The sequence below is a fragment of the Lytechinus pictus genome, chromosome 5 (genome assembly GCF_037042905.1).
Source record: "Lytechinus pictus isolate F3 Inbred chromosome 5, Lp3.0, whole genome shotgun sequence".
NCBI classification, from domain to species: domain Eukaryota; kingdom Metazoa; phylum Echinodermata; class Echinoidea; order Temnopleuroida; family Toxopneustidae; genus Lytechinus; species Lytechinus pictus.
This window is the reverse complement of record NC_087249.1, coordinates 32,177,151-32,189,356: the sequence shown is the minus strand read 5'-3', so window position 1 is coordinate 32,189,356 and position 12,206 is coordinate 32,177,151. Positions and strand designations below refer to the sequence as shown.

General features: G+C 36.4%; 1 protein-coding gene across 1 annotated transcript; it reads right to left on the bottom strand.

The window, feature by feature from the left end:
• Positions 1–3,787: 3,787 nt before the first annotated feature.
• On the bottom strand, positions 3,788–11,789 carry LOC129261544 (mucin-2-like). Its single transcript, XM_064100262.1, has 6 exons — positions 11,537–11,789; positions 9,802–9,906; positions 8,979–9,226; positions 7,927–8,005; positions 6,860–6,985; positions 3,788–5,484 (listed from the first exon to the last, which is right to left on the bottom strand). Exons 1-6 carry the CDS (start codon positions 11,577–11,579, stop codon positions 4,223–4,225), a joined length of 1,863 nt encoding a protein of 620 aa, XP_063956332.1. The 5' UTR covers positions 11,580–11,789; the 3' UTR covers positions 3,788–4,222.
• Between the last annotated feature and the right edge of the window lie 417 nt (positions 11,790–12,206).

Below are 12,206 nucleotides of genomic sequence, written 5' to 3'. Positions count from 1 at the left end.
CTTATTAGCAATGCACATTGTCGTTTTTATTTGCTACTCTTAATTCATCGTGAATAATTATCATGTTAAAGTCACACCAACGAAACGGACTCCAAACCGACAAATTGATATGCCATTTGAAATAAGTTCAAATGACCCAATATCTTTCATCGGTGTTGGGGATGTTTGGTAGGTGAGACTTTAGCATGACACTCCATTTAATACAAACAAAGGAATACCAACCCGTTCATATAAATATGGACATTTGGAAACAAATAACAAACAATATTAATGATTTACATTTATCAAAAACTCAAAATTCCCAGTACAATCATCCATTCTTATCTACGGTATATGTAACGTTGCTTTATATGTTGTTATTTTTTGTGTTACAAATATTGCAAGACAGTTTTCACGTACTTTGCTCTTTTCCGCTTTGCTAATGCCAATTCTCGTGAGCACGATCAAAACGCCAATGCTTCACACCAATCTCGGGTTACGTATGGTTTTCTAAAATCTAAATTACAAATCAGTCTTTCCAGTGATTTAATTTCCCTAAAGTTGCCCTGTCTTAATGGCCGGATAACCGGCGTCGTTGCCATGAGTTAAGTCGGGTTGAAAATTAGTCAACCGTGCTGTCACGAGAGTAAAACAATGAACGGTAGTGATCATGATAAAAGGCAAAATGTACTCTTTCCCGTGGTAAAATTGCAAATTTGTAAAAATAAATTCCCGAAAGAATCTGATTTATTATGACAAAATTACGTTCACACTATTATGCGCATTAAAGAAGTCATATTTTGTGCAGAATATATAGGCCTACTTACTACTGTATAAAAAAAATTGTGAATGTGAACTATTTACTAATGACATGAATGACTGACCTTTCACCAATGTCTAATTTACACCCTTTTTTCAGAGTGATTTGTGAATATTTACATTATGCACCATATTATTTGTATATCATGAATTTTCGAAATAAACAAAGTAGACATAATTTAGATAATGCAACCATTTTCAGTGTCATGATTACTTTTCATTGATATTGTAAATTGAATTTGCCGATTTGCTGCACCAAAAGTAATTTGGTCATGGCATACAAAATCTTTGTTCCAACAAAGAAAGTGAGATGAACTCAAGTAATAACAGAAGATAAACGCGAGTAATAGCGGTATGTAAATTTTTATAAAAATGGTTTTCACAATACCGGTTTGCTAGAACAGCCTTAAAGCAAGTACAAATCCATTTTCCCCATCACTTTGAATCATCACGTACATAAAAGAAAATTAATAACGATAATGACAATAAACAAGGCATTTAGGAACGATATACATAGTACACTATATCATAGCGTTTACACAGTAGATCAATTGACAACACTTAAAGGCTACATCTATACTGGATACAACTAAGTTTCCAACTGTTTCTTAAATCTATCAAGAGAAGTTTGGAATCTCAAAGTAATGGGAAGCTTGTTCCATTCTCTCGCTGCAGCAATTGAAAAAAGTACGTTCGCCAGCCCTGCTCCGGGTTACCTGATAACTTAGTCGATAAGATATCTACTTGAACGCAAACCTTCTCATTTAGGATTGTGAATCTGAAGTGCCCCCTTAATATGCATTGGTACATAATCTGATGATCATGAAATGATTAATACACGTACAAGAGAATCTTATAAGATTCTTCAGTTAATTGGCAGCCAGTGTAATGCCCTTATTAATGGAATAGCATCATGTCTACGGTCAACTTTGTGAACAATGCGTGCTGCCCAGTTTTGCAGACTCTGTAGTCTGTTTACATGGGGAACTTCTGTAAGGAGTGCATTACAATAATCAATGCGAGATAGTACATGACTACCTACCGCATAATGATATGCATCTACTGTGATGTACTTCCGTAATATTGTGAGATATAAATCTCAATTGAAACCTAACAGATTTACATAGAAAATTAATTTGCTGTGTCATAGACATGTTACTATCCAAATATACACCAAGACTCTTGATCGGGGTGGATGGTAAAACCTGGGGTGTACCAATATCAATAGAAATATGATCTAATACACGAAGGTTATTTTGTGAACCTACTACCAGAAATTCAGTTTTTGCTTCATTCAGCTTTAGTCTGTTACTGTTCATCCATACGCTGATATCTGCAACACATGCCGAAAGAGTTCTCAATGCAACCTCCAAGCCAGGTGCTGCCCTGGGCTCAAAAGATACATAAAGTTGCTAAGACAGATTATGAGCTTTGACATTTGTCTGCGATAGGTAATGTGTTTATCGTGTAACCTATCGGTCCGAACACAGAACCTTGAGGAAGGCCAATTGAATTAACAGAAATTAATGACTGCTTTCCTTTTATTTCCAGGCGTGTAGACCAATCCTCGAAATAGGTCTGGAACCAGTTTAAAGCTTTGTCCTGAACTCTTATCCGTATTGAAAGCCGGGTTATTAAAATCTGCTGATAAGTCTAAAGACAAAAAAAAAGTTACTTGACCCTTGTTCATAGCAGACATAATGTCATTAATACACAAATGACAAAAAAATAGACTGAATAATGTCTACTTTGGATGAATAAATAAGCTATCAATCTAACTATCTTTCATGGCAATATAGTTTACTCCAGTGCATGACATGGTGTCATTTTAAACAATTTTGTTATTTTGCTAATTTAAATGTGATAGTAATGGTGGGTTCAGTGCCACAGCTTTTTCCAGCTATTCTACACTGTTAGAAAATTTATCCTTAAAATAAAAGAAGTTCCTGCAGCAGAGTCTCGAGAACACCTGTAATCTTACCAGATTGCGTAATCTTACATTATATCATATAAAAATACAGGAAATTGGTATTTGGTGTATGGAACCTTACAAATTTCCTTAAATAAAAAACAAAATTTTCCCCTTTTTAAACAGACCTGTTCTGTTAAATTGTAGAAAAATTCCTGTTTTATGAATTTACAGAATGATTCTGTTATTGCTTTCTGCAAAGTTCTGTTTTTCTGTAAAAATCAGGGGATTTTCAACAGTGTAGCTATTCACCATTGGATAGGGTCATATGGATAACGTTTTATTTATTAAAAACTACATGCATTATAAATCCAATCGCCTATTAATGACAAAGCTCTTTTGTAAATTTACACTGTATCCATCGCAGAGTGAATGATAAAAAAGAAACAACTCGAATATCTATCATTTGTTTTAAATAATATTTACAACTGAAACTACTAGGTTTGTTTACATAGATGGCACGATATCTTAAGCAAAAACGAATAATCTTTTAATGAGTACTCCGGGCTGAAAATATAATTTGATAAAAGTCGGACAAGGAATAACGCAGTTATGACATTTTTAGGTGCATCGGGGAAACAGTTATATGCATGTCTTCATGAATATTCAACGAGCTAGCTGATGTGACGTATCCCCTCTTATTGTTTATATTTTAAATGAAATTATGTTTATTCCAATTTTGTCCTCCAATAATTAAAAGATTGGATTGACATCTGATTTATTGCATTATATATACATTGCTGTGTCTCATTTTATTATAAGCAAGATAAGGGAGACGTATCATGCACACATATATGAAAATGTTAACTAATTACGATTTCACGTAATAACATAAGAAGAGTATGGACATGACATCATCAGATATTGTAATGAATATTCATGACGACGTGCATATAATTGTTTTCACAAACCATTTCTAAACTTTGAAATTCAATAACTTCGTTATTTGTTATAACCTTTCGGTGAAATTTTCAGCATTTTGCTTGGTAAATACTTTTTTTTACTCATTTTTTTAAAACTCTTTTTATATGAAATTATGTTCATTAGTTGTAATCGTTTTTAGCCGGAGTAGCCCCTTATTATTAACGGTCTTTCTGAGAAGGTAAAAGAAAACTGACACTATAATTATACAGTACCATGTAATTTCCAATTTGATTCTGGGGATGCGTTGAAGATGCAATCGCCATGACAGAAAAGTGAAATCATCAAGTCAAATTATATATATTTTGTCTTGTATACATTGTATGTCATCTACCTAATACGGTGATGCGATTAGTTTATCATGTTTAAAATTTGATGGATATCTTGAATTATAAAAAAAAAGAAAGGCATCGATTCAAGACGTAGCTAATTATATTTTTTTTAATATGGTATGCATTTCACTACTTCCCAATTTAATCATCAACGACATAATCATGATAGTGGTAGGATAACAGACGATTGTCCAAGCTACAACTAAACATTAATTGCACTAAGAGACGTTTGGGTGGATCTTTCTGAGCTTGGTGCAGGTGCAGTGACATATGGATTCTCGTAAACCTGTGACGTCCCTGGATTCATGGCATTCATCTGTGTCGCGTTCCCGTTTTCCATCGTTTCTTCTGAGACACCATACCGATCTCGATGGGTACAGTAGTAGAGAAGGGTAAATGCAAGAAGAACCAGGAGAAGTGCCATGGTTAATGAAAGACCTATGATGAGACCAGTGGTGACATCCGTTAGCGTATTGTTATCGCCTGGCTCATTGGAAGATGTCGTGGAAGAATCCGTTGTCATGTCCTCTTCTGTCACTTCCCCTTCTGTCCCCGAAGAAGTCGTATCAGTTGTTGGTGGTTGTGATGTTTCGGAGCCATCCGTCACGTCTTCTGTTGTTGAGGTTGTCGCCTCGGTTAATACCTGCTCTGTTGGTTCTTTATATTCAGTGGTAAGCTGAACCTCTGTACTAATAGATTCTGCTGTATTGCCAGTGACTTCGGTTGTATCCTCTGTAGTGATGGTTGGTTCGGTTGCATCGTTTGCAGTTGCCGTTGCTTCTGTTAAATACTCTGTTGTCTGAATACCAATAGAAGTCATTTCCCCTGTTACTGTAGCTTCGGGCGTCTCCTGGCCACTCGTGGTAACACCAGTTTCTGAGGTTATCGTTGTAAGCTGAACTGTAGATACGTCATCCGTAATCGCGTTCCCTGTAGTGGTGATCTGAGAGGTTAATTCAGCGGTTGTTGCAGTATTCATGAGTGTCCCCATTGTAGTTTCTGTGGACTGCATATTAACTGTCGTCAGCTGGGCCGTGGTGGCGCTCTGGGAGGTTGCTTCGAGAGTGGTTGCATCCTCAGTTGTTTGTTCAGTAGTTGGTACGAATGTGGAAGGACCGATAGTGTTCGGATTTAAGGTGGTAGGATTGACAATATCAGTGGTTGATGTAGAAGGGTTTTCTTCTGTAGGACCCAGAGTCGTAGGATCCACTGTGGTTATCTCATCTGTCGTAGATACAACAGTGGTGGGTTCAACTGTGGTCAGCTCATTTGTCGTAGGGTCGAAAGTTGTATCTTCCACTGTAATTGTAAGCTCTTCTGTGGCCGGATTTGCTGTAGTCGGACTCACTGTCGTCGGTTCTTCAGTAGCCGATGTGGTGGGAGCTAATGTTGCATCTCCTGTCGTCAAAATGGCAGTCGTGAACTCTCCCGGTGTACTAACACGTGCAGTAGTTGGTGGTGGAGCTGCAAAATATGTAAATTTTAAGATCTGAAAATATTGAAAGCATATTGGGGAATACAAATCTTTTGCGCAATGAGGGATATGTTACTTATCGAAGAGGAGGAGGAACGAAGATAGAAATGCAGTGGGGGTTATGGTCCCTGTTTTCTATCTGCTTTTCCCCTAAAAAAACCCCAATGTTATTGTAACATAATAAAATCATTACAAAACTACGATAGTATAATTATAAATTATACTACTTACTACTTCTACATGTACTACTAATATTAATAACAATAATAATAATAATAGTTATCATACTATTGCTTCTAATTTTACGGCATCAACTTCTTCCGAAAATTTTAAATATTAAACTAGATAATATCTATCACGCTATTTGTGCAATCCTCACAATGGACGTTCTCGTTGCTTTCTGGTTGTTTTGGGGTGCGTGTTTTTTTTTTCAGTTAGACCCACACACTAAGATAATGGATCAAGTTTTCACCCTTAATGCAACACTGGCAGCAGCAGAAAAGTTGCAAAATTACTCTTTTTTTCGCACCCGAAAATGCCAGTTAAAGGTCAAGTCCTCTCCAACAAAAAGTTGATTTGAATAAAGAGGAAAATCCAACAAGCATAACACTGAGAATTTCATCAAAATCGGATGTAAAATGAGAAAGTTGTGACATTTCAAAGTTTTACTTGTGTATTTCACAAAACAGATACATGCACAACTCAGTGACATGCAAATTAGAAAGTCGATGATGTCCCTCACTCACTTTTTTGTTCTTTTTTATTATTCGAATTATACATTATTTCAATTTTTACAGATTTGGCAGTAAGGGCCAACTTAACTGAACCATAAATATTAACACAATGGTAATACCACACGTTCAGGGAGAAATAATCTTTGTGCCACATGACAATGAGGAGGAGAAAATTAGAATATTTAATATTATAAAACACAAAAGATATAGTGAGTGGGTGACGCTATCAGTCCCCTCATTTGCATACCGACCAGGATGTGCATATAACCGTTTTGTGATATTAAGCGAAACTTTGAAATATCATAACTTTCTTATTTTACATCCGATTTTGAGGAAATTTGCAGTGTTATGCTTGCTGGATGTTTCCCTTTTTATTCAAAATCAGCTTTTTGGTGGGGTGGACTTCAGGACTTCAGGGACCGTTAGTTTTCGTTCAAAATGCTTAAATTTTCGTCTTCCATGAAGGGTACAACAAAGCAGAACATAGCCAACTTTCACCCTGAAGTTGCAAAATCCGCATCCCAATATGGAGCTCTCAGTGTTGCCATTTTAAGGTGCAAAATCGTATATTTTGTGCAGGGTCAAATCCTATCAATTCATTGTAACTCAAAGACCGTATTTCTTAACTCACCTGTTGAAGGTGCAATCTCGCAAGTTTCACCGCTGAATCCATTGATGCATAAACATACCGCGTCCGTTCCAAGATCAAAGCATTCCCCTCCATTCTGGCACGGCGATGGGTCGCAGTTGTCATTGGCTGTGGGGGGGGGGTAGAACAGAACATGAAAACGTTTTTGAATTTCACCAGTCTCCCCTTTGATGTCTGGCCGGATACAATTAATTTGATCATCCACTTTGTGCCGCCTAAACATTTCTCCTCATTGTAGGCATCTATAGTATTTTCACCAAGCACTCCGTCTATCCGAGAAGAAGAATTTACATTATGACGCCATTTCAATGTAGAAAATATTGAAACACCTGACGTGCTTGCAACGGATACACTTTCCACTGTCAGGTGACCACGGCGACGCCATTCTGAGTGTTGCTTGGTGTCCCATATAAATATAAAGTAAATACTTTTTTTTCAATTTTTCAATTTCAAATAAACATTTATTTTCTTCCATTTTCATCAATTATCAATTTTCAATGTAATCAATACAAAATCATTTATCATAAAAGAGTGTCATATGAAAGAAGGTGGCAATTCCCTGAAGGCAAAAGCTTCTGACGGGATTCGCCTGTAACACAAAATAAAATACACATTCAAAACGAGAAAGGAAGTAGGCTAGGAAAAGGCAGGAAGAATAAAGGCAAGGGATATCAATCAATACAAAGATGACCAGATAATGAATTAGATAAAGAGATGAATAAACAAATAATAAATAGTACTCATAAATACCTTAGTATTACTGAAATGTTCGGTGAGACATTTTCATTCATTTAATCTAACTGTGAACTTAAAATGAATTTATTGTGAATTTGCAGCGAAAATGTGTTGTTTATTTTCCCTCCAAATTCACCTTAAATTATGCACTATTTGTCGCGTTCTTAAAATACAAAAGGTCTTTAACTTCTTCATGATTAAACCAGTTCATTTCTTGATTTCATTGATTTCATGAAACCAATCAAACAATTTCCCAGCTTTGACGAGTGGGGGACAGGACCGAACAATGTAAAGTGATTTAAAAAGGTACTCACCATCCGAATTTATGAAGAGATTGGAAATTTGTATTCGGGAAAAAGCTGTTGGCTCTCCGATATTGGCAACTATAAGAATCTATATAAAATGTAAAGAAGAAGAATAATTTTGGGATCAGGAGATCCATTATTGACTTCTTTTCCATGAAATAAGAACATGAAAAGATGATACGATTTTTTTTCCTCCGCACATTAGGAATATCTTGTCTCCAATCATTCCGTATGTTCCACAGTGTGCTGACTTATTTCCCTGGTTCTGATTGGCTGAAAAGTACTGTTACTATGGCAACTGTCGGATGAAATGGGCCTTTTTGGATGAAACGTCCCATAATTCCTTTCATGAAACGCTCCCCGGGTTCATACGTGAAACAAATCACATTTCAAAGTTCAACATTTCCCATTGCAATTCGATTTGAATATAACATCAATATTGAATTTTGAATATATAGCATGTATAATGAGGAAATAAATGTCGTTATTGTGTCTTCAACGAAACTGATATATCTTACGATATCCATGGTCTTTGTGTTAAACATTATATGCCATAATCTCTTTCCCGGGAGAGTGTATGTAGAACGAATTCCATCAGATGCACTTGGGTTTGACCTTTAAAAGAGTCAAGTGGTCTGCCAATATACTCAAATTTTCGAGAAATGCAGGATTGTCTAAACCTAAACATACACGGTGAAGTTATCATTACCATGATTACGAGATTTCAGAACTAGCAATTTATTTTCGGCTGAGGATCTGAAACAGATGTAGGTCCAGATAATGCCCTGTCTACCTTTGAAATATGCAGTTTGTAACAGTCCCGATGTTGTTTGCCCTCATTTTGTTACCGTTTATGAGTGCACTGCAAATCTTGTAAATCTCTCGTGTCTCTTCCCAACACAATTTCGAAGAACCCTAATGCTACAGCCACACCACTGATATCGACTTCAAAACGGAAGATGATATCGGGGGTGATATATCATTGACAACAAAGTAATAACTTTGTTTGGTATGGACTTAGTTTTGTTTGTGTGACTGTGGTTTAAGTCACCGGAACTTACATTGAACATATCACTCGGCGGCGCCAACACGAGCACGGCATTCTCCCATCCATCGGTATCACCGGTATGCTCCCAACCCCCTCCTCCGGCTCCTGATGCCCGAACGTGAAGGGTGTGGTCCCCTGTGACTCTGTAATCAAAACTGAATAGGTAGCGCTGGCCGGGCTCTTTGCTGATGGTGGGACTGGTGAGGGTCGCCAGAGAGATGCGCCCAGATGTGGTCAGGTCGACGGAAAGATAGAATGGAACTGCATAAAATAGCAAAATGATGTTTTTATAAAATGATGAATAGATAAATGAATGTGTATTCCCACCTGGAAAGAGCATAAAGCCCCCACCGTGTCCTCATAGTGTGGGACGCTGCGTGAAATTCGAACATATAAGTCACATTTCCACCATGTGAACACACTTTACACACTCACACTTTAGATGTGTCCACACTGTGAAATTATTTTCGGAAATTTTATATAAGTTATAAGCATACACGAATGAATCGTAATGCAGTTTTTAGTGTTCATGTGAACGTTCCCGTCCTGTAACTTAAAGCCCCTATCACAACTATTATTACTCATTCTTTGGTGTAGTAACAGGGTGTGCCCGGAATGGTGAACTTGGAATTTCACTCATTCCAATTTCGCAATATCCTTTTTTATTAGTCTTAATAACCCGCAAGTATTAATTCCCGCCTATGAATGCATGTAATTAATTTTATTCTTAATAAACTTGGAACGGGTTAAAGTTCAAGTATATGACAAAAGTCATTATAGACACACCTAAAGGTTTACTATGTTTACCATGGGACTATTTTGAAATGACGTCATACCTGGGTCTGATGGGTTTTCAGTCCTGAGCCATTGCAGTTGATCGCTCCCGCCGTTAGTGTATCCACAGAGGTCTTCTGAGAATGTGCAGTTCTGAGCTTCACATACTGTGTGTGCAAAATTCAAAAAAGGGGTTAAGATATTTTGCCATTCCTGATCAGTTTCCATTCTGTCTGCACGGTGAAACACCATTTTGAAATGAGCGAAAGATATATGAATTATCCAAACCCCAGATGATTTCAAAATATCTCTGTAAAATACCTAATAATTGGAAACTATATAGGCTTTATTTGAGTGCAATTATTGATTTAATATTAACATTGAATAAAGCTGATATATTTATATAAATCCATAAGTAGGAACAATAATCAAGCATTTATCAAGAGCCGTTTATCTGGTTGCCTTTTCAAAGGCGCATCATGATAGATCATTTCTTATATTCTTTCCTTGGTATTTGATGATCGCGAAGATGTCGTGGTCTACTTGTCAAGGTTAAGTCCCGCATTGCTAATCATAAGCTTCCTGGTTCGAATCCCCCCATCATGAATGGCATTAGACATTAACCCCCCCCCCCCCCCATGTATTGCAACCCTCAACACAGGAGAGCTAAATGCGAAATGAGGTTGGCAAGTCAGAGTTATGGCAGCTATAGTTAAGACACGGGTAATTCTGGTTATAAATATGAAACTTAAGAGGAGAATGATGGGCATACGATAATCAACACTCAAGTTTTCACTTTTACTATTATGATCATAATCACAACAAACAAGGGAATTCGGCAGATCGTTATGTATACACTGGTTCACTGACTGGCGTACAAATGGGAGGGTGGGGCCCGTAACACCCAAAAATTTCTCGACCAAGGAAGAAAAGGATTAAAGGAAAGAAAACGGAAGAGAAATTATGAAATATGCCTATACCATGCTAACGGTATTTTTATATGCAAAGTCACTTTTCCAATGACTGTATATGCATTCCTAAATCATGTCAACGCAGTTTAGAGGAGAGAGTGGAAAAGTGGATGGTTTCATACCTTCATAACATGTACAACTTAAAATCTTATTTAGTACCCTTTACATGGTTATTCTATGTGAAAACCACCATCCCTTTGAGGGAATGAAAATTAGTTGAACCAACAGATCGATCGATATTCACAAAGGCTAGACGTTGATACAAAGGGTTTGATTCCAGAAGCAACGCGGGGAATGTGATGCTGTGCAAATGTAGATACGAGGAAAGGCAAACTATTTAAGCACATGAAACGGCCGAGTAATATCAGCATTGATTTAAAGTTTAAAGGAGCACATGGATATAATCTCCGATTAGGATAATATGAAGTATTAGTTTATTTATAAAATAGATTTCCTTTGAATTCCTCTTCATGGCGATTGCAGCTATATAAAATACTACCGCAACGAAAATGCATTATCTCAACGATGATAATCATAATGATGATGATATTAATAATGATAACAATGTGCAATAATTATAAAGCGCTTGAAACATGTCAAATGAATAGGCAATGTAATATCATTGTACGAAATAAGAAAATATTTATGATGATAAGTAAGAAATATTCATTACATGTATCAATTTCAAAATAGTTGCACCCTACATATCTTCGTAAGTATCTTCGTTAATGAATTTATTTTAAACAAGTAATGATTTCACTCATCATGATTAAAACACATCGTAAGATTTCAGTCTTTGTGATGTATATTCATCAAAGAGACTTACCATATAAACACGCAGCAATTAATATCAGAAAGAGTAACTCCATAGTAATTCTTCCTCGTTTGACTCACTAACTTGTAAATAAATGCAGTTTAAGCTATTTTCAATAGTTAATATCTCAAATATTCTCCAGATTTGTAGAATGAAAGCACAAGATATATTTTATCAAAAATGGATAATGACTCGTGAGAGATGATAATCCTTTGTCGTAAAATATGAAAAATGGCGCCAGCTCGTTCCTCTCACTCCAAGAAGTGACCGATCTCGATTTTCTCTTCCGTTTATCATAAAACCATATTAGGGAGATTGATAATGAAATAGTCAATATATGAAACTGGACTGAGCATGCCCAGATAGCATCAGATACCATGTTGTCATGGCATTTCACTATTGACCCAATATGTGTTTGTTTTTATGGCGAGGTTTTTGAGGCATTGTTTGATCACTGTTTCATAGTTTACAAGTCTATCCATCATTATTGTTAGGAATGTTAACCCTTTCGATACCGACTCTGAAAAAAAAAATCAATTTCCGTCCATGCTTTCAATTTCATTTGAGATTTTTTTTTTTTCTAATGTGGAAAATAACAGGTTTACAAGCCGTATATGAAATACCAGTGATATTAATCATTTCCGGCTATGCTTTTAAGTAAGTGTTGTAAATGATCAAGCGA

Excerpts from the sequence above, each read along its gene's own strand:
- LOC129261544 (XM_064100262.1), bottom strand. The coding sequence starts at position 11,579 with ATGGAGTTACTCTTTCTGATATTAATTGCTGCGTGTTTATATG. Across the intron at positions 6,986-7,926 it reads TCTCTTCATAAATTCGGATG|CCAATGACAACTGCGACCCA; the intron begins GTGAGTACCTTT and ends CCCCCCCCACAG. Across the intron at positions 5,485-6,859 it reads CGAGATTGCACCTTCAACAG|CTCCACCACCAACTACTGCA; the intron begins GTGAGTTAAGAA and ends CATATTTTGCAG.